Source organism: Danio aesculapii, chromosome 24, assembly GCF_903798145.1.
Source record: "Danio aesculapii chromosome 24, fDanAes4.1, whole genome shotgun sequence".
Classification (NCBI taxonomy): domain Eukaryota; kingdom Metazoa; phylum Chordata; class Actinopteri; order Cypriniformes; family Danionidae; genus Danio; species Danio aesculapii.
Window position 1 is genome coordinate 23,507,432 of NC_079458.1, and position 24,364 is coordinate 23,531,795.

Consider the following 24,364-nt stretch of genomic DNA (forward strand, 5'->3'; position numbering starts at 1 on the left):
TACATGTAATAAAATTTGCATCAAATATCATAAACTTTCACAGTTGTCTTAATATTGCTTAATTTTTTTTTGCTTGTTGAAGCTGAACCTTGAAATATTATATAAATTTTTTTTCGTAAGTTCACATTTACTAGGCCACAGTTTCTACATTCAGTTATTTTCAGTAACTTTTCATTCAAAGTTATTATCAACATTTCATTCTGCAAGACATCAATCCCAGCTCTCCAAACCATCCAAAATACACAGTGTCGGCTTCACACATTTAATTGCGATACATTCTAGAGCCAAGCTGATGCTCACACATTTTTAATTACAGTATCCTAACACTGAAACTGATCAAACATTTTTTTTCCATTCAGCACAATGCAATTATTAACATCTCCAAAGTCTCTACATTTCAAAAATCTGCCAACATTAAGGTCACAAAAGAACAACAAAGGATCATTTTTAAATCACCAACATCTCGGTGAATGTGAATAATGAGCACACAGTGTACTTGTCGAATGCTGATGCACATCTTGCAGAACAGACTGAGGAAATATCAAGGTCCTGAGGTGCAATTGCAGTGTATAATTGAATAAGAGATCGCAACATCTTTGGTAGTGAGAAAGGTTGATGAGTTCAAGAGGAAACAACATCTGTAACTGTGAAGGTAGTTCAAATAAAATAAAGTGGGCCTGTGGCAAAACCCTCAAAATTAATGAAAATGCCCTATAAATTTCAGGTAAGGAAGTAAAATAATGCTACCTACACAATTAAACTAAACTAATATGGGTATTGTGATTGAAGAAATGAGATAGTTGCATTTAATTCTGTGTACATCACTTCAGATGAATCTCTTAACCAATGATGCAGGGGTTTGTTGAGCTTATGAACCAATCAGATGCATTTAGATTTAGATTTTTAAGTATTCTTTCAGTTTATACGAGTTAAAGTCTGCATGAACCGGAAGCTACGACCTTTTTTCCGTTATGTGACAGTTTCTAGGGAAATGGAATGTTAAATGGGAAAACAGTGGGCGTGACTTGTTTTTTTCTACTGCAAGCTGATTGGATGTAATATCGAGAAAAGGGTAATCGAGAAAAGGGTTTCAGCAGAGTTATTACAACCTAACAGAAACCTTGTCCACATCATTTCTGTTTGTTGTCAAACTGCTGTCAAACTGACAGTTAGAGGGGCATGGTTAATTATGTTAACCATGCTCAATACCTCAGACAGACATTATCTGAGAATTTAACTAAAAACAAACAGGAAGTGCATTTTCAATTTTTGATTACAAAGGCAAACATTTATTTTAATTTTTTTGACATGAGATGACATATGAATTGTTTATTACAAAACTGCAATGTCAGCTAACAAAATCAAAATGGTTAGATATGATTTCATTCATTCATTTTCTTTTGAGCTTAGTCCCTTTATTAATCTGGGGTCACCACAGTGGAATGAACTGCCAACTTATCCAGCATATGTTTTATGCAGCGGATGCCCTTCCAGCCACAACTCATCACTGGGAAACATCCATCCACTCTTAATCACACACATACACTACGGCTAATTTTAGCTTACCCAATTCACCTACACCACATGTTTTTGGACTTGTGGGGGAAACCAGAGCACTTGAAGGAAACCCACACCAACACGGGGAGAACATGCAAACTCCACACAGAAACACCAACTGAATCAGCCGAGACTCGAACCAGTGACCTTCTTGCTGTGAGGCGATCTTGCTACCCACTGCGCCACCACATATGATTTCACATGTACTTTAATTATTGTAATAAGTCAGATTGTTCTCTGTAAGTCTATAAGTAAGTCTGGCGTTTTATCTAATATTTATAAAAGAATATATACAAGAAGAAGAACTTAAACATTGTTAAAATGTAATTAAAACAAAATGGAATGAAAATGGTGCCTTAGCAGAAACAGGTTAAAGATTACTTAAATACTCATATTTGATTTGTAGTTTCATTCATTTTGATAATAACTTTAACTGAAAGCCACCGAAAATAACTGTATATTGGAACTGTGGCATAGTAAATGTGAACTTAAAAAAATGAAAATAATATTTCAGGGTTCAGCTTCAACAAATAAAGCAAAATGAAGAAATATTAAAACAAATATGAAAAGTTTATGATATTTAATGCAAATTTTATTACGTGTGATCTATCTATCAGTGCCCATTATTTATTCATTACCTATTATTTATTACAGAAAAATTATAAGCACAGTCACTAAAACAAATAAAAATTATAACATCACTGAAAATAGGAATGCTGTATTAATTGAACAAACTGAAATAAGATTGTTTAGTTATTTTAAAACTTAAAAGTTCAGTTATTTAATTATTTAAGTTAACATTAATCATTTTTATTTAAAAAAATTATATGAATATTTCAAATTAGGCACATATTCATTATTATTAATTGAATCCTTATTATTTTAGATAGTGAACTATGGACCCTTTTCACAAGTCCAGGTTTCTCAGTAGCAGAAGTCATCATAGTTGGGTAAACTTAGAGCACAGTGAATGGGAGAATAGAGAAAACAATTATTTTTACAATCCAACTTGTTGAAAAAATAAAAGAAAAACTCAGCAATGATGTTATCAAGACTTTCCGAAAAAGAAAAAAAAGAGTAAGGCAGATAACGGCAGGCAGAGGAGAGAGTAACATCAAATTTACTGTCCTGCCCCATAGACGCTGCATGAGAAACACCTTGCACAAGCGGTAATTAGTTTTTTTTTGTAATTTGATACAAAGATGTACATAATATATACGGAATACAAATGTTAATACATTTCTAAAAAAAAATCTAAATGTTAACAATTTTCAGATATGTATTATGATGACCGTTAAACACATCATAACAGGCTTGTGAAAAGGGTCTGTTACTGTTTGTGTGAAATATTAACAAAAAAATAAAAGCGCAGAGCAAAAGAACTAAAACTAAAGAATAAGGTGCTAAAATTAGGCAAAATTTAATGGCAACCAAAATAATCAGGAAATTTTTTGTCATAAAAATGCAGCCTTGCCTTTCAATAAGCTGCTATTTAAATACAATTCCGAAATTTACATAGAAATAATTGATCTGATTGACTGTAGTAATTAATTCAATCAAAGCATTTAACATAACAGACAACATTGATACAGTTAATATGGTTATTCTAAAATTTGCCCTCATAAAAATGCCCCAATAAATTAGTTCTAAGAGTTAATTTATGATTAATCCATCATTTTGCATTTTAGACAGAGATTGTCTCCTGTAAATTATTATTATTTTTTTTTCTTTTGACAGCACATATTTTAGCAGAGCACCAAGGACGTTTTACCATATTTGAATATTGTTCTTTGGGAATTATCAATTGAAATTCACAGAAATTATCATATACCAAATGAGCTAAGAGCTTTGCTGTTCATTAGGACACAGCAAATTTGCAAGTCAACGCATAAACAAACTGACTTTGATTAGCTCACAAATTGGATCGAATATGACATGAAGAGCAATTTCTTATTCTAAACAGAGCCTCATTAAAAATACATTTCTTGAATATGTATGAATGAAAGGATTTGGAGTATTGAGAATGGCGTATTTTTGGACTGGGTCAGAAATCTGGGCCATTTCTTCTTCAGTTTTTATTTTTCTAAGGAGTTTAAGGTCATCTATTCCAAGCTATTTTTGTTCTCTTGAGTTTTTGTCTTGAAATCTCTGGAGTATGAGGATCTTATGGACATACAAAGTGAAAGTTAAGTACAGCAAGGCTAAAGGCAGTACTTTACTGGATAGAAAAGATGTACCGTATACAGAGCAAGAGAGACAGAAAAGAGAAATTAAAGCAACTTTAGCAGTACTTCAAGAAAGACCTCTACTGAAAAGAAAGAATGATAATAAAACATAAGGCCCTTATAACATTGCATGACCTATTTGGGGGTTATAAAAGATAAATAATAGATTAAGATTAAACTTTACAGCTTTTACAATTAAAAAAAAAATCACATTTACTTCTGGTCAAATCAATTACAGTAGAGATGATTTTCAAAATGTTTTTATAAAGAAGTCTCTTCTGTTCATAAAGTGTGCATTTATTTGATCCACAGTTTACAGCAAAAACAGTAGAATTCAGATTTTTTTTGTATTTAATATATCTGTTTTTTTTTTTTAACTGGAATACACTTTAACATGCATTTAATTCCAGTGATTTCAAAACTGTATTTTTTTCCATCATTACTCCAGTCACATGATTCTTCAGAATCATTTTAATATTCTGATTTGTTGTTCAAGAAGCATTTATTATTATTATTATTATTATTAATTGACAGTTTACTTTTTTCAGGATGTAAATAATTAGAAATATAGAAATATTTTCAGATTTATCTGAGGTCAGTATCTTTTTTAGGAAATAAATGAACTCAATACTTTTATTTTGCAAGAAATTATCAAAAGTGATGATAAATGCATTTATAATTTCACAAAAGATTTCTATTTCAGATAAATATTGTTTTTCTGAACTTTCTATTCATCAAGTCTAAAAAAACGTCTACTCAACTTTTTTTTCAAAATTTTACAATAATTTTTGAAGGACCGTGTAAAGGACTATGTGACTGGAGTAATTATCCTAAAAGCTTTGAAAAAATCTATGGATAAATATATTCCAGTAGAAACGTTATTTTAAATAGTAAAAATAGGCCAATATTTAACTCGCCGGCCACTTTATTAGGTACAACTGTGCAACTGCTCGTTAACGCAAATTTTTAATCAGCCAATCATATGGGAGCAACTCAATGCATTTAGGCATTTAGACATGTAAAGATGATCTGCTTCAGTTCAAACAGAGCATCAGCACAGGGAAGAAAGGTGATTTAAGTGACTTTGAACGTGGCATGGTTGTTGGTGCCAGAAGGGCTGGTCTGAGTATTTCAGAAACTGCTGATCTACTGGGATATTCACGCTCAACCATCTCTAGGGCTTATAGAGAATGGTCTGAAAAATAGAAAATATCCAGTCAGTGGCAGTTCTGTGGGCGCAAATGCCTTGTTGATGACAGAGGTCAGAGGAGAATGGCCAGACTGGTTTGAGCTGATAGAAAGGCAACAGTAACTCAAATAACCACTCGTTACAATTGAGGTATGCAGAAGAGCATCTCTGAAGGCACAACACGTCCAACCTTGAGGTGGATGGGCTACAACAGCAGAAGACCGCACCGGGTGCCACTCCTGTCAGCTAAGAACAGGAAACTGAGGCTACAATTTGTAAAACCTGAATCTTCTCAGGCTGGTTTCTTGAACATGACGATGAGTTCACTGTACTCAAATGGCCTCCGCAGTCACCAGAGCTCAATCCAATAGAGCACCTTTGGGATGTGGTGGAACAAGAGATTTACATCATGAATGTGCAGCCGACACATCCGCAGCAACTGTGTGATGCTATCATGTCAATATGGACCAAAATTTCTGAGGAATATTTACAGTACCTTGTTGAATCTATGCCATGAAGGATTAAGGCAGTTCTGAAGGCAACCTGGTACTAGTTAGGTGTGCCTAATAAAGTGGCCAGTGAGTGTATGTTTCTGTAGTTTGCATCAAATTAAATCAGGCTTGGTTTATTTAATTTTTGGTTTGATTTAATTTTTCTACTCATTAAAATGTAGGTATCATTATCACATACACACAATTTAAGAAGACTATCCATAGGTGCAATGTATTTTATACTGTAAAAAACATTTTATTTTGCTTTTATATTTGTAAACGTTTTTATATAATTTTGCCTCACCCTAAACTCAACCCTCACAGGAAACCCGTGGCTAAATTTGAATGTCAAAAGACCCCATTAAATTTGATTTTTAAGCATTTTGATTTCCAATGACACAAAGCATGCCATCATAAACCACCTTAATAAAGTCAAAGGTCATACTCATGTCATTATATAATCTTAAGCCACATAAATCTGTATATAAACACATACACAGAAAATATATACAAATTGATAAAAGCATAAAACAAAATGTACTAAAAATAGTGTATAAACATTAGACATAACGAATAGTTGAAAGTTGAAATAAGTTAGGGTGCTAAAATAACTAACAAAAACATGAATGTATACACAGTCTGCACAATAACACCTTAACTTTCTGTCTACACCTTAAATTATTCTCATCTCATCAATAGCTGAGCCTAATTTACACAGAAAAAAAGCATGTGTAAAAAATCTCACCATGCATCGCTGTTGTTAATGTGTGCTGTTTCTGCAGATGACACAGTATTCACCGTGAAATACAATGAAAATGTTAAGCGACTTTGCCAATAAACTTTCTTCTTCACCACACCATACAGGTGAAAATGAAGATAACAGTGGGGAAAAAAAATATAAAATTGATGTGTTGCGAATGCATTCATTACTGTAATGAGCACAGGAGCTCTGCAATTCTTGGCCAATCATTACAGCCTGATTACTTACTTTAGGCACATGTATTTATGGAGAACCTACCAAGAGAGGGATACAATTTTGAATAATAAAACGACCCCAGAAAATGTCTATTATTTGGTTGTATTCTTAGAAATGAGGCTGTTATTGGTCTCTGCATGAAGTTAACTTGACTGGGGTCATTAGCTGATTGCCAAACTGCTCCTGGCATCCTGTTAAAAAAAAAAGCCCCCCAAAAACTGACACAGCAGCAGCCAGCATTGCCTGACCTTGGAAATAAAAAAAGCTGTGTGTTAATTAAACTTGTTTTAATAGGTCCTGTTTTTGCTTAAGTGAACAGCGAGTTTTACACTCTTCCAGAGAGTAAAGTTAACAGCTTGCTGCAACTGTCACATTTTTTCAGCCTTGAAAAGTTATTTATAATAATAATAATAATAATAATAATAATAATAATAATAATTATTATTATTATTATTATTATTATTATATTTAATTTTTTATTATTAACAATAATAATAGTAATAATAATAATAACTATCTTTATTGTTCATATAATATATATACCGCCTTCAAAACTTAGTCAAGACTTGCTCCAAGATTATTGGTTTACCCCTGAGGAGTCAAGCAGAGTTACATGAACAGCAAGTATTAAGGAAAACTCAAAGTGTGATAAGAGATGACTCCCATCCTCTGAAACCTTTTTTTGTCCTGTTGCCCTCTGAAAAAAGGTTAGGTAGCATTAAATGCTCTTCCGACAGATATAAATTAACCTTTGTTCCAGAGGCAATAATGCTTTACAACATTACATTTTAGCAAGTTTTATATTTACATTTTTAATACATGTGTCTTTCCTATGTTTTTTTTTGTGCTACTTATGAAGTTATTACGAAGCATGCTGGATTGTGTTTTTTTAACACTATTTGTAAGTGATCTGATCTGTTGTAAGTGATCACTTTATGTGTTCATCGTATCATGAAATGCTACTACCCTAATCTAATTGCCCCTGGTGGGATTAATAAAGTTGTTAAACTTAAACTATTTATATACAGTTGAAGTCAGAATTATTAGCCCCCTTTTGAATTTTTTTTTCTTTTTTAAATATTGTGTGCATGAGAGAGAGCGCTACTGCTTTGCACTGCCTTGTTTGTACGCAGCAACGCTGTACTGCTTTGGCAATTTGAATGTACAGTTATTTGTCATACCAAATAAAGCACCTAAATGTGAAAATGTACCTGCTACATGTATAGAAATAATGCTGATATGATATATGAAACACAAAGGTTGTTGTCAAATATATTGAGTGGAAATGTTTGTAAATCTGACTTTAAAAGCGGAAGCGGGATTAAATTTCAGTCCAGCACAGATCTCAAGCTTAAATGATGAAAACTTTAACAAATCAAGAAACAAATATGATTATAGACCATTTTGAGGCATGTAAACGATAACAATGGTCCTAACATATTTTTAATTTTCATAGCTTCAGGGAATCCCAAAAGGTCCCCATATTGACAAATAATATTAACACAGCTGTTTTAATGTTACATTATGATTGAATCGGCCCTTGTTACAGTTATGAAATAGTTTGACGACAAGCAGGAAATGTTCGTGGACCACTGACATCAGCATATTGAAATGGTATATAGAATATACATTTTCAGGCATTGAAAAAAAAAAAAACCATTTGACAACATGCCCCATTTTTTTCTACCAAATGTCAATTGATGAGTGTTCATTTTATCCAGTTAATGCATGTGCAGATTTAATAAAACTGCACCCAAAAACCCATGTTGTGTGATGAAATATGCAAAACAACATTTGGCATCATCAATATGGTCACGTTGGTGAAGTTTCATCTGTGCAAACTGAGTCAATGATTAAAAAATAATTACACCTGAATAAACTCTGTAGACATGCAAAGAAAAAAAAACTGAAATGGTGGGCACAGGAAACCATTTAATTAAAAAAAAACATACTTATCTATAAACAATTTTCACATAACTGTGAACATCGAGAGCGGCAAATTTAAAGCATTTGAAAAATACAATACATTCCATTTTAACTGCGTTGAATGTCTGTGATATATTTAATAACTATGTTTATGTTGTAGTTCAGGATAAAGTGTAAACGCATGCACGGGCTAAAATAAACACATTTGCATTTAAACAAGTATAAAATGAATAAATACCTGAAGGCAAAAGGCAATCTAATGGAGTGAATTCATCCATGGTTGTGTTTATAATAACCTGGATTCATCAACTGAGGGAAAACAAACACAAAAACAAATGGAGAATATTAAAAGACAAAAAATGGGCTTCATTTCGGGAGACTGCATATCTGACAAATGAGACGTTTTCATCAAAACAACAGCTTGCTATTGTGACAGATAAAGAAATGCGCTGAAAACTAAAACATAACAAAACATTTACAGTCTCTGTAATACTTCCTTAAATCAGAGAAATGGAAAAAAAAAATTTAAAGTATCAGATCATTCACCTCCTTCCAAAGCCTTGTATATAAACTCTCTGTTCTCTGAATACTACTTTTCTTCCCCCTTTGTGCTTGTGTAATACATCACTAGTTTACCTCTAGCCTGACTAATGACTAAGCACAAAGTCTGGTCCACATTCCAGCCTTTTCTGCCTAAGATCCACCCATTTGGATAAGAAAACACAACAGTGCACATTTGCAAATGTGATAGTCATTTTGCTTTTAAGATGGCCATTTATTTAGACTTTGAATTGTTTCTGTCTTTACAAACACTACCCGCGGGAGACTTTCAGCACAGAGAATGTCAAAGCAGTGCAGAAAATATGTAGTTTATGTGGGTGTTTCAGTAAAGGAATTGAGAAGAGAAAATAGAGTTGAGCAGTTATTAAAACATGATTAAATATACAGACTATTAAAGCAAAATCCAAACTCATTTGTTCTACTGGTGCATTGTTGAATAATATAGCACACATTATATCAAGTTATGTAATTTTGTCTCGAAAATATTAACTTAAAGACTCCCACTATATCTATTTTGACTCTCTCTCTGTCTTCAGGATCATACATTCAGCTTTATTAATAATAAAGCAAGTCTAATTTTCATATTTTCTTGTGTTTACTCTAATCATTTAAATAAACATTTGCAGGAAACATCCACTTTTAGTATTACATGCAAGTAATAAAATTGCAGTAATAAAAAAGTAAGCAATTGCAGTAATAAAAAAAAAATCTATTGTCTATGTACCTAAGTTCTAGTCAACTCTGTTCCATTAGTTATAAAAAGGCATAGCAATCTTTAAAGCACTGATAGAAAAAGCATGTGACTTTCTCCAAGTAATCACAAGTGGTCACTTCCTCTGTTGATAAACTCTGGAAGGCATTAGAGTGTGTAATTTATTCTTCTTTCATTAATTTGTACAATATGTTTAGGATACACCAATATTCGATTTAATATTTGTCAACTGTTATTGTTATACTTCAGTGAATCTCTCATTCACTTCAAAAACAATAATATGTTGAAAGATACATAAAATTATCTTTTAGATATGCCATGTGATAATTGGTTTGAGGTTAACATCTTGGTGGAAAATTTCAACTCTGTCTCTGTGTCTAAAATCGGATACGTCCATACTAGAATGTTAGTAGTATATCCGAATTCATAGTATTCGAAAAACATTATGCGAGATGTACCTGGATGACCTACTACTAAACTACTTAGTCTACTAGTTTAAAAAAGAAGCTATTAGTAAAACAATCAAATGCTCCCTGTCGCATTTTTCATAATTTTAGATTAATAAAAAGACATTTGGATTTCTGTAAATTATTCATTGGATGTCATTCCAGTTTAATTTGTTACATTTATTAAGGATAATAATGATGCAGTTCTGGAATGATTCATATGTGTCACATTTAAGAACACTTTTGAATAACAATATACTTCAGATCAAAGTATAATGTCTGATTAGGATTGTCCTTGATTAATAATCAAACCATGATCAATTATGTCAAGATATAAAAATAAGGCACCTATGATGAAAATCATCTTTTGGAAACTGTTTGGACAGAACTGTGTGTAGGTATAGTGTGTCCATAGTCATATTGGGGTGATATAAAGACAGTAAGTCTCTTTTGTTAATTTCCTGATGTTAAAAAAGGATCCAAATGCCTCCCATTTTGAGGCTTAACGCAACATGATGTAGGAGTGTAGTTTCCTTCCTTAAATCACAGCCGTGTATTAACATGTCTCCATAGTGACGCGTATAATCATATCAACAAGACAGGACGTGCGCAAAGCAACAGGGATTAAAAGATCTGTTCAGCTCTCTGTGATCATCAATCATTATCAAATGTGATCAAGAATGAGTTTTACAAGTTTAAAACGTTTTTAAAACATTGCATGTTTGTAATGAATTACAGCGATTTTACCATCTTTATCACCACAGCCGCGTGTCAGTACAATTATAAAAGAAGACGCTTCAATCCTGGTTTGTGGATGTTAAATCAGGTTTATTTCATACATTAACATAAAGGATATTCATACAGCAGTAGATATTAACGTATATATTAACGTGTATCCTGTCACATTTGCACGCAAAAACGTGCGCTGCGTGTGTGTTCCCACTGTGTATGTGTATGTGTGTGTGTGTGTGTGTGTGTGTGAACATTGCAATGACATTGTGTGTGACTCATCGTTCTCATCGACTCATTAACAAACGTTATGCGAGACTTGCTTCCTTCATGTCCGTCACTGTGCTGTTTATCTGACGCAGCCGAGGCGAAGATTGAGGCACACTCTGACAGGCACATGGGAACAGTGGGCGGGGAGAACTAGCATTAAAGGCACAGGTAACAAAAACACCAACACTGTGTTCAGAGCAGAAAATTCCAATATTCTGAAAGGTATAATAAATAATCTGATGGGTGTTTTGAGCTGAAACTTTACAGACACATTCTGGAGACAAAAGTCTTAAATCTTGAAAAAGGGGTGAAATAGGTACCTTTTAACAAATATTAACAATGTATAATTATATTAATTATAAATTAACTAGAATAGAAGCACAATTAAATTAGACAAAAAAAGTTTCAAATTTGAAAATGAAAAATTAATATATAAATGTAAACATTGAAATAAATAAAACATGTTTGATAAAATATTGTAACTTAACATGAAGTAAATATGTTCCAGATAATATTTTAATTACAATATTGGGTTTACAGTATAAATGTCATTATACAATAAACAATACAGATGCCTTCAATATTTTAAGATCTAAAAGACTGAAAAGCCCACATCTCTGGGCCTTCAATGCATAAAAGTATTTTAATATTAAAATAATGTTTTAACTCAACAGTATTTTTGTCTTATTTGCTCTGAGTTCAACTTTTTTTAAAGCTTTTTTTGACCAATCGCATGTATAGATAGATAAATAAATGTGTATTGCACGCTGCATAGTACATTTAGTAAGATGTTTTGCTAATAATTCTGAAGTATAACTTTGTAATCAAGTACTTTGTAAGGAAACTTTGTAATTACAAGTTCATTTTGACAACAATATAACATTATGCATGAAATTACATTACTTTAGTTTCACATAACCAACCACACAATACTTCAGTGATGAAACTTTATATTAAAAAAGCACAGACGAGTCAAAGAGAGCACAGCAAACTAAAGTACAATACATTTTCATTATACATAAGAGTCCAACGACATTGCTTCTTTCTATAATGAGAAATCTAAGAATTTATTTTTTCTATAAAAGTGAATAACTAGTTTTGAAGAACATCTTATTTAAAGATAAAGAGAAAAGTTTCAAGCTGCAGCGCCGAAAAGACATTTCCATTGATTGTAACGTCTCGTTCAGGAGCAGATATTTCATCCTGTCTGTTTGTGACAGTACCGGTTGAGAGGACAGCAGCCTGAGCTTTATATGCAAGATAAATATAGAATCATTTACTCAGCCCACAGTGCAAAATGTCATTATTTGGATCAATCCGGCTGAGAGTAACAGATCAATGCAGGTAGAGAGGTGTATCTCTAACACTCTGCCAAAATGGATCAACACACAAACTAAAAGGGGCTAATCCAACCTGACACCCACAAGACTATTGATGGAAGTAGAGAGCTGTCAAAAAGAGACTGCACCGCAAACTCACAAACTGAAACTATGGAGGCTTTCAAATGATTAATATCAAACCCATATAACTGCAATATATACAGGGCCGCATGATATTGGAAAAAACTGACATTGCAATATTTTCATTCACTGCAATAAATATTGTGATATAAATGCAATTTCACCAAATGATTTGAATAGCTTTTAAAGAATTAAATTTATACAGATTGAGATGATTCTGAATAAAATATAATAATAATAAAAATAAGACAAGCAAAGTTAAAAATAACAGAAAAGCTGCAAATAAACAATGATTTATGATATTTTGGAGAATATTACACAGTATAATATTACACAGTATAATAATAATAATAAAAATAAATAAAAATAAAAATGTATAATAATAATAATAATAATAATAATAATCATCATCATCATCATCATCATCAAACAATTGCTTTAACATCAACAGATTTACCCTTTTTTTAAACTAAAGTCAAATAATCACTTTAAAATCAATGGGTTTATTCGCTTTTTAAAAATAAAGTCAACTAATTGTTTTAAAATCAATGGGTTTATTTACTTTTTAAAATAAAGTCACTTAATCGATTTAAAATCGATGGGTTTACTATTTTTTAAGTAAAGTCTACCAAATGCTTTGACAAGGTATACTCACCTTTTTTTTAAGTAAAGTCAACTAATCACCTTAAAATCAATGGGTTTATTCACTTTTTAAAAATAAAGTCAACTAATCGTTTTAAAATCTATGGACCATATCATACAACCTAACCTATTTTCAGACCAGCACAACTTTAATTTTCTCGTTTTCCGCCGTATTGTTTAAATAGCAAATTCATTTGCGCCACTTTGTGGAATCCGGTTCCGGTCTAGAACAGAGATGTGTTAAGGCGCATTGTTGGTGTGTTGCTATTTTGAGGAACTAAAATAGACTATGCAATAGGCCAGCTGAAAGTCCAGCGCAGAGCCCGTTAGTGGTGTGCCTCGCTTATACAATCTTTAAAACATGCAGGATGTTCAGCAATATGCAAATGTATTTACAAATGAAAAAGAATTAAAGGATTAAAATATTACAAAAATTATTATTTTCTACATAAATATACAAACCACTGCCTCCATGCCTTCTTCTTCTCTGGGGATTTTTTTCAGTTTATTCACTTGCTTTTGTTTAATGTTATTATTATTAGTACTATTTATTATATGCATATTTATATTTGTTTTATTAAAACAAGCTTAGATTTGTCCACCTGTCAGGTTTTAGATCCTATGCGGCATACTATGCGTGTTTGGATATAACTCCACACTTCGTCATTATTAGGCTAATGGATTACTTCAGTGGAGTGTAGGCTACAACACTGTTTCCTTATCCACGAAAGAGAGAAAGAGAAAGTGAAAGTAAAGGCCAATTGGAGGAGGCTCGTTCTTAACTGTTTTCTCGCTAGTAAGGCATTCAGTTTTTACACTTACAAAGTCTGCCATGTAAACAGCAAATGTGCCATGGCACAACGCAACTGACTCTTAAAGGGAATGAGACTCTGATTGGTTTATTTTTAAAACACACCCATAACTCATTAAGAGAATAAGCCCTAGTAAATTTTATTCTTGAAATTACAAAACACAAACGAGTTGTAAGTACTTCTACCTTGAGTGGGCAAACTATCAAATTGATAATACACATTAAATACAGCATTGCAGAGTAGTTCTACAGAGTAGTTGCATAAAGTTCTACTGTGCATTTAAATGGATTTTTATGATTTTTATTAAATATTTGCTGCAATATGCTACAATTACAGGTGCTGTGGTTCCAGGTGAACTAATACATTTTCACTTTAATTCAGTTTTTAGTTTTATGTCCTGAAGATTATTATTGCCCATCTTGACATAAAAAATCAGTTTCAGTTGTTGTTGCATAATATTGTTTCCAGTAAATCCAAAATTAAAAATATGTGAAAAAAAAAGATATAAATAAAATCCACAACAGATTTTTTATGTACTTAAATATACTACTTTAATACATATTTGCTGGCATTTAGGCTGTGGTGATATAACTTTGCTTGCCAGACACAAAGGCACACACCTTCAGAGGCAGCAGCTCTAAAGTAATATATAAAATAGATTGCAAAAAAAAAAAAAAAGAAAAATATAACGACAGACATTCAAGGTTTCATAAAACCTAGAATTTTTAAATGTAAATATGATCTGACAAAAGTGACATTCAGTGGAATCTAGTATATTCTAAAAAATGCTGGGTTGTTGTAACCCAGTGTTGGGTCAAATATGGACAACTCAACATTGGGTTATGACAACCCAGCAATTTTTAGAGTGACGGTCATAATGACTGCTAAAGTCTGGTAGTTCTAGTTCACCACAAAACTCTAAAATCGTCTTTATTGTTCAACTGAAGAAAAAAACATCTATACCTTGAATTTCTCAAGGTTGAGTAAATTAACAGAAAATGTAATTTTTTTTTTTACTAAATAATGAAACCCATTACAGCAAAGGGCTTTACCAAATCTCTGCTTGTTCTGTTCAACAGAAAAAAAAAAAACTGTCAATTGTTCAATTGTTTTGGAACAACTTGTCATTGTTTTTTTTTCCAATATATATATATATATATATATATATATATATATATATATATATATATATTGGGTTTTGTTTGAACAACAGAACAAAATACATAAAAAATAATGATTAAAATAAATAAATAAATAAACAAATAAATAGGTCCATAAAAAGACTAATGGTTTAAATGGTGAAAATAAATATGTAAATAAGTTACTTAAATTCAAATTGTGACAGTACATAATTAAAAAATAAATAAATAATAGCAATGTTCAGTACAAGTTTGTACCTTGCATTTCACAGCTTTCCAGTGCAAGACATCAGAACAATACAATAAGACACCAACAAGGGTTTGAAAGCTCAAACATCAAAAAATATTGCATGGTCCACCTGGTTAAGAAAGTGTTAAAAGGGGGTAGATATTTTATTTTTAAAAATCTGGTAATTTTCCTTTAACAGTGTATGTCGGCTTCTCCAGAGCAAGACTGTTAATCATTTCTTTAATCCACTGGCCACAGGATGGCCATTACATTTTTTTTTTCCAATTTAAAGCGATATCACGCTTCGCTTGGAGTAAACTAAAATCTAACAGTTTGCATTTGCTTGTGTTCAGATCCACGTTTACATTGTATATATATATATGAAATAAACATAAGTTGGGAACCAAATGTGTTATCTCTTTAATTAATTTACCCGTTGTGATAAGGAACTCTTCCCAAAATATTTGTATCTCATTGCACTTCCATACACAACGATAAAGGGTCCCCACTTCTTCATTGCATTTTGTACAACTATCAGGAATATTTGGGTTAAATCCATGCAGTTTAGCTGGTAATGTAAATTCGTAAGATTTAATTATAATGCAGTAATTTACAACTTGTGTTAATACTATTATTTTAGGCAAATAAACATATTTATATATGTCTTCTTGAAGATCAATTTTCAATGCTGATAAGTAGGATAAGGAGTTATCTTCTTGATCCCTATAAAAGTATATTATAAAACATTGATAGATTTTCCCTATCTCTTAAATGGTTTAAAGTGTGATCTTCTATGACAGATAATTATATTTTTGAAAGAGTTTTAATTTCTTAATGTATAAAACTTTTTAACTGTAGATATTTAAAAAATAATAATAATTCTGAGGTTATAAAATTCTCTCACCAATTGTTGGAACAAAAGCTTTATATCTATATTATAGATATACTTCCTAGTATAAATAACTTGTTGGTTACTAAATGATGATACAATTTTTATTTATTTATTTATTAATTTATTTTTTTGATGAACTATCACATTAAATGGTGATTTAAGCAAAAATATAGTTTGCATTTACGTAAGAAAACGCATTGGTTCTTTATTGCAGTGATTATTGTCATTCTGGCTTGTTAAATGTTTGGCTATTCTTTTAGATTAGATTCAACTTTATTGTCATTACACACGTACAAGTACAAGGCAACGAAATGCAGTTTCGGTCTAACCAGCAGTGCAATAGCAGCAAGTGCAGGATACAGGTATAAGTTATAAAGTGCAGTTATAGAAAAACTATGGTAATATTTACAGATGGATGTACTATGAACATTATATACAGGTTGTATTAGCTATGGACAGATTTACAATAAATGAATATATGTACAGGATGCTATTAATAGCAGAAGTGTGCAGACAGATGAACATAATTACAAATGTCCATGTGCAGTGGGTATGTCCAGTTCAAATAAGTGAATCAGTGCAATGAATATGTGCAAACTTTAAATGTGCAAGTGTTAAATAGTGCAGTGATTGTGAGGAGTATAAGTTAGAGGAGTGTGGGGGGTGTATTGGGGGGCAAAAGAGTCAGTGAGGGGCATAGTTCAAAAGGAAGACAGACTTAACTGACAGACTTAACTGATGTAGTCTGCAGCTTTTTTATTTCTTAAACAAACACACAGGAAGATGTATTCCATGGTCGTGAAAGCAGGCTACATTTATGCACATGAATTGACTGGCAATTAAACTGAACTCCTCTGAACACCTTTGGGATATATAGAGTAGACTTCACAGAGCTGTTTCTTATCAGGTCTATCTTTAGACTTTATTAGAGTGTACATTTCACATGTTTTTTGTTTCAACAAACTAATACAAAGTTTCTTTCCATTTAAAGTTTATTTTTGGCCAAAATACTCTATAACATTGACTGTCTCCAGCACATCTCAAAGACGTCAGTGGGGCTTCAGTCAGTTGGAGTTGGATGAATTTTTGCATTGCCATCTTGGAATATGACCACATGATACATCATCTGATGAGCTTGTTTAAAAACCACAAGCATGCATTACTTAGGGAACATACAATTATTTATTTTAAAACTGATTAACATTACATTTCTCTAGGGAAATGTTGAATAAAAATATCTTTAATTGCAATACTCAATATCAAATGTCACATATTTCATTAAAAATCTGACTCTTAAATGGTTGCTTATTTAAAAACGTTTTTTTTTTTTTGAGACGCGCAGTGTATTTTTTAATTATTTATTCAGCTTTATGTCATATTAAACCTGCCTGACTTTCTTTTATCAACTGACTTCAAATATAAACATAAAAAGATATGGTTTGATTAAGGATTTGTTCTTTTTTCCATGCAGTTACAATTAAAGGAGGATCGAGCTTACTGCTTCAAGAGGATACATGTACCAGAAGAATTGGTTCATCTGACTCATGCGTTTTATTATTCTGAAGCAATTGAATAGTTTTATGTGACGAACGTAGGTCTTAGTCACAATAGCTACATTTGCATGCACCCAAATGATCTATTTATAATCGGATTGATGGCTCAATCATGCTGAGCAGCCTTCATGTAAACACCTCAATCAATCCAATTGAGCTCGGTCCAAATTAAATTTAAATTGAAAGGGCTGGTGCTGACCTGAAATAATCTGATCAAGAGACAAAAAAACAAACTAAAACTAAATATGTAAACACTAAAGTCTCATTATTTTTCATTATAAAAATAACTTTCATATATAGAGTAAAATAATGCATACATTTACATGTTTTTGAATAGTCATTTATTTGCTTAACATAAACTGGTCAGCAATGGGCTATATGCACAGGATAAACTGGTTACAATGGGCTATATGCACAGCTAGTGTTTGACAAACTTCTGGTAAAAGCTATATATGATTATTTTTAATTTCATAAGGTTCATTTTACAGCATCAATGTTGTAATGTAAATCAAATATAATCAGTTAAATAGATTTACGTGTCCGTTTGTTTGTTAAAGCGTAAAAAGAGGGAAAAGACCGTTTAAACGCAGGCGCAGTCATTAGCTGCAGAAATTCCATTGAGAATACTGGGATAAAATTAATTTCCATGTTTCAAAGACATGGCACTGAAAAATATAAAGCAGTGCTTCTTGTTTGGTCTAATATCGACTTTATACCATTTTTTAGCCTGGCAGATCACTGTTTTTAAAAGAAATCAGATCTTAAACGCTGCGATTTTTGTATGGGATGTCAATTAAGTGGAAGCCCTGGTGCTGGCTGAAGTTTGTCTGCACATACCCCATTATTCTGACATTTACAAGCTTTCTTTAAAGATATGTCATCAATGCAATTACACTAAGATGTAAATTGAATCTTTTTCTGTTATTTGTGGAAGGCTGTTTCAAAAATGTGCAGCAATGTCTAAAGAGAAAACAAAATTATTTGTGCGGAGAAACTAGATACCACTAGTTTAAGTGATTTTAAGAGGATCTATTTAGCAAAAATTATTTTATAAGGGGTTTAAATACAGTTATGTGGCAACAGTGTGTGAATATTGCCAGCATCTAATGGTAAAATTTTTTTCTATTTTTTTAAAATCACACTTCATAAAAACAGTTTGCATAAGCACTTTGATTGACATTCTTCAGTCAAAGGGGGAAAGCCCCACATATTAGTGACCTAATCTCTTCTTCATTAGCATAAACAGCCCTGAGTGAGAAGCAGCCATCTGCCATTAGAGTTTTCACACCGTACCCGCTAAAGATAATGTCAGTGACTAAGAGGCATTATAAATGTGGCGTTTTAGGATGCACAAACGAACACTATAATCTTCATAGACTTCCGACTTCTGAGATGTTTTAAATATGCAGCTACAGTATGCTGGTGTGCACAGTAGGTGTTAGTAGCTCCACCCTCTTTTGAAAAAGAGCACAATCTCATATGAATTTTAAGCAACAGTCACCAAAACGTCACAATCAGTTATATTCACAGACTTTTAATTTTCAGTCAGCCAGCCCAAGTGTTTCCAGTGAACTGTCGCACCATTACAAAATGAATTCGTTTAAAATAGTGTGATCTTCACTGCCTGATTGATTTAGAAATAAAGTGGGTCTCAGACCGGACAAGATGAACTGCAATAAATTCCATTTTTCCGAATTATGTCTTTAAAATATGGAAATGTATTTTACCCCAGTACTTTCAATGGAGTTTCTGCACTAGCCTGTTGTTACTGACGGCACTTGAGTTTACATGGCTTATCACTTTTTACACTTCTACAACCAAATTAATGTTTTAATTGTATTTGTATTTGACTGATACTATTTTAATTACATTACAACATCGATGCTGTAAAAAAACCTTCTGAACTTGAAAATAGAAACATATAGTAAACCTTTTACCAGAAGTTTATCATTAGCAGAAAAACACTAGCTGTGTTTAGCAGTTTCAAAGAGTTATAAAAAAATGTATGGGTTATTTTGAGTTGAAATTCACATACATGCTCTAGGAACATATTTTATTTCTTGTAAAAAGGGGCAGAATAGGTCCCCTTTAAGTTGCCAATGACTCAACACAAAGATGTCAAAATAAAAGCCTTTACTGCATGCAAAGTATCGAAAATAATTGCATTCATAAAAGAAAATATTAACTCTGAAGGATGTACTGAAATCAATAAATAAATAAAAAAATTAATTAAATATAAATAAATATGTTGTGATTTTTTTTATCTTAGCCTTAGGAAAACAAAAGTCAAACTAATACAAAGAAAAACAACCAGGAGCAAATATATTGCTCATGTCATGTAAACATTGTATTGTGAAGTCTTCTACTTTTATTGTTAGAAATAATCACACTACTTTTGCTCAAGTAAAAACTGTAACCATAAACATAGCAGCAATGTATTTAAAACATTACTGTATTATGCCTGTATGGAAATAATACAATGATAAATTTTTTTTTAGAATACAGAACTACTGCAGATTTAGGTTATATTTGATAGTAGACACAACATATGACATAAACTGTAAAGCAATCACAAGCATGTTTATAAATCTGAACAAGTAGCTATTGAGTATAGAGAACAGGCGATTCATTTCTTGCACAGATGCAGTCTCAGAAAATTCAGCCTATTTCTCAAAGCAAATTATCAGATGATTTCAATATACTTGGAATGTAGGCAGACACGGAATCTGCGCATGCAGAATTCCACCGATTTTCACAGATTTTTAGCCCATTGTTGATTCTGTTTATTTACTTTTGTAAATGTGTGTAAATTTTAATTTATTCAGTTTTTAAATTAATTACAGTAATATTATTGATTAATATGAAAATATTTATTTGATTTATTTACAATATGGTTTGTAAAGTAATATTTTCTGTCTTTTAGTAGAGATATTATTCAAGAGACTTGCTTTGTTTACCCGATAAAGTGGATCTAATTTCATTAGCATTGTAAACATTAAATACAAGTTAAAATGTATTTCTTTTTATTTCATATATTAAGGTTTTAGTTATGATACTCCCAAAATCATTCCGCATAAATCCGCAGATTTTTAACAAAATTCTGCACAGAAATAGCAAATAAATGTCAGCAGATTCCGTCTGGCCCTAAGTATAAGTCATCTGGACTGTTTTAATGATCCTTTTAGTCATTTTTGAAGCCTGACAATTCAGTTTATTGTAAATGGCATTAAAAGTTATACCAGTCCACTTTCTCCTTATTTTCTCTTCAGGCTCCAGAAAAAAAAGTCATACATCTGTGTATGTTGTATTAGTTGCTTCTAAAAAAAGATACATTCGCACATAGTGTATGAAACAGATGGAATAATTGTAATTACTATTACTAAATTGTTGATGCATTTAGCACAGTTTAAAGGTGATTCTCAGGGTAAACAATTCACAATTATCTTCACAACACAGGGTTGCAGAAGTGCGCTTTGGACTGCTAGTACAGTTAAAAAATCAGCCCTGTCAATGGCTGAAGTAAGTTCTTTCTTTCCTCCATTGTGTCTTTAATTAATTTGGCCCTCGTTGTGTAGTTCTTCCCCTCTGGGTGTTTTCGTAATTAGTTCTATTGACTGAAATTTCAAGGCTTTCTGACTTAGTCTGGGGAAATTCTCTGCTTGACATTAGTTCTTGTTGTACTTTAAAGAAGAGCCAGAGTTTATTCTAAGGTTGAGTGCCCAAATTACAGTTTACAAACTTTAATAACTCCCTCATTATATGCACAAGTAAATCACACAGCAAGTGCTTCTACGGAGACCGAATGTATTTTTAATGAATGTCAAACATCATTATCTGAAGCTTTCAGCGCTGGTACAATTTCACTCCAATTCTAACACAGCTCAATACTTCATAAATTTTTCACACTTGAGTCCCTCAAAGTAATCCTCTAAATGTATCGAAAAGTCATTATTGTATCACAAAGACTAGACAGACGAACAAAGAGAAATAGTTTGCTTATAAATCTGACTTTAAGCTAAAAAATGTAATCAAAAGTACAGCGAATTCAGCGACAAACACTGACTGAACGCTTGACAGCTTGATTGTGTCACAAAACCTTCAAAGCTGACTAACTAGGCAGCATTCTTAAAATAACACTCGCGTTCGGCGGCCGTGTGGAAAAGCTTGAATTTGACTTTTGACGCGCAGATGATGCTCAAAATCACCTTCTAAATTGTGAGACCACTAAATGAACAGACATAACATGTGTACAGTATATGTAGTGTACTTACTCTGTGAATGAGTCTTCTTCAGCAGCGTGTGTCCTGTTTGCTGTCAACGAGTGCCGAAGACAAGCGTTCGAGCTAAAGATCATAGTCTGGGGTTTGTTACAGCGACATCTAGAGGTGGACTGAACACTTACACTAATTCCTCAACGGGCAAACAGATATCGACGAGAGAGTGAACGAGAGATCAGTAATAAAAAATAATGATAAAAATAGAAACATAAGATTAAATAAACCAATTACATAAATTACCGGACACAATAAAAATCACAGACAGACAGACAGACAGGCAGGCAGGCAGGCAGGCAGACAGACAGACAGACAGACAGACAGACAGACAGACAGACAGACAGACAGATAGATAGATAGATAGATAGATAGATAGATAGATAGATAGATAGATAGATAGATAGATAGATAGATAGATAGATAGATAGATAGATAGATAGATAATAAAAAAAATTACACACACGCACACGCACACACACACACACATACATATATATATATATATATATATATATATATATATATATATATATATATATATATATATATATATATATATATATATATATATACTATTTAAATAAATAAATAACAACTAGACAAACTTACACTGATTTACACCGAGTGATCAGTTTACATCTTTACATCGAGAGCAGCAGATTAAAATGTAATATACAGTGTGTTTTTGACATTTTAGCTTTTCTCTCCAATGTGCAATTAGTGCAAGAAGGCCATAGGAACGCAAGGGATAGAAATCAAACAAAATCAAGCTAACAATGAGTGACAAAACATACCTGATAACACAAAGCATTGATTTTCCAGTGTGTCTTTGCCCTAGCTTTATTGTTAAAGGAAGAATGCAATGCATTCAACACTCACATGCATTCATGAGACAAAAATAAATCAAAGCCTCATTATAAATACAGTTGATGTCATAATTATTAGCCACCCTGAATTATTGGCCCCCCTGTTTATTTTTCCCCAAATTTCTGTTTAATAGAGAGCAGATTTTTTTCAGCACATTTCTAAACATAATAGTTTTAATAACTCATCTCTAATAACTGATTTATTTAATCTTTGCCATGATGACAGTAAATAATATTTCACTAGATATTTTTCAAGACACTTCTATACAGTTTAAAGTGACATTTAAAGACTTAACTAGGTTAATTAGGTTAACTAGGCAGGTTAGGGTAATTAGGCAAGTTATTGTGTAATGATGGTTTGTTCTGTAGACTATCGAATAAAAATATAGCTTAAAGTGGCTAATAATTTTGACCTTAAAATGTTTTTTAAAAAATTAAAAACTGCTTTTATTCTAGCCGAAATTAAACAAATAAGACTTTCTCTAGAAGGAAAAATATTATCAGACATACTGTGAAAATTTCCTTGCTCTGTTAAACATCATTTGGGAACAATTTAAAAAAAAAAAAATAATTAAAAGGGGGGCTTATAATTCTGATTCCAACTGTATGTATATGTATACATATACACACACAGTTGAAGTCAGAATTTTTTTATTTTTTAAATATTTCCCAAATGATTTAACAGAGCAAGGAAATTTTCACAGTATTTCTGATAATATTATTTTCTTCTGGAGAAAGTCTTATTTTTTTTTATTTTGGCTAGAATAAACCAGTTTTTAATTTTTTAAAAAACATTTTAAGGTCAAAATTATTAGCCCCTTTAAGCTATATATTTTCGATTGTCTGAAGAACAAGCCATTATTATACAATGATTTGCCTAATTACCCCAACTTTTCTAGTCTACCTAATGAACCTAGTTAAGCCTTTAAATATCTTGAAAAATATCTGTTCAAAAATTATTTACTGTCATCATGGCAAAGATAAAATACATCAGTTATTAGAAATGAGTTATTAAAACTATTATGTTTAGAAATGTGTTGAAAAAATCTGCTCTCCATTAAACAAAAAATGGGGGAAAAATAAACATATAAGATATACGATTAATAGAGCTTAGCAGAAACCCACCTCTCCCATGTGCAATCAGTGCAAGGGAAGATGGGGGAGCAAAACAGGATATTAAAACTTAAGTGTCCATAGAAATGTAAAGGAGAAGACACACAATGATAAACACTTTGAGTATACTTAATAAACAGTTTGTATCTATAAGTGAAATGCAAATTAATTTAATATATAGCAGGTGAAATACATGCCATAGCTGTCCATAGCATACATAGTGCCATATTTTTCACATGATTATTATATTATTATTACAAAAGGGCTACAGTTAAACAGTGCAGACGTTATAAATGTTTTGT

At 31.8% G+C, this 24,364-nt stretch overlaps 1 protein-coding gene across 2 annotated transcripts in view; it reads right to left on the bottom strand.

Annotated features, from left to right (window-relative positions):
* tpk1 (thiamin pyrophosphokinase 1) overlaps window positions 1-22,158 on the bottom strand; it is a 136,053-nt gene extending 113,895 nt beyond the window's left edge. The window contains exons 1-2 of one of the 2 annotated variants that reach the window (XM_056450632.1): window positions 22,081-22,158; window positions 8,603-8,673 (exon numbers count right to left, since the gene is read on the bottom strand). In XM_056450632.1, coding sequence (XP_056306607.1) covers window positions 8,603-8,642 — 40 coding nt within the window. In that variant the 5' untranslated portion in view covers window positions 8,643-8,673; window positions 22,081-22,158. Of the gene's footprint in view, window positions 1-8,602; window positions 8,674-8,910; window positions 9,002-22,080 lie in introns of those variants that run through there. The other variant, XM_056450634.1, reaches the window with a different exon arrangement.
* Between the last annotated feature and the right edge of the window lie 2,206 nt (window positions 22,159-24,364).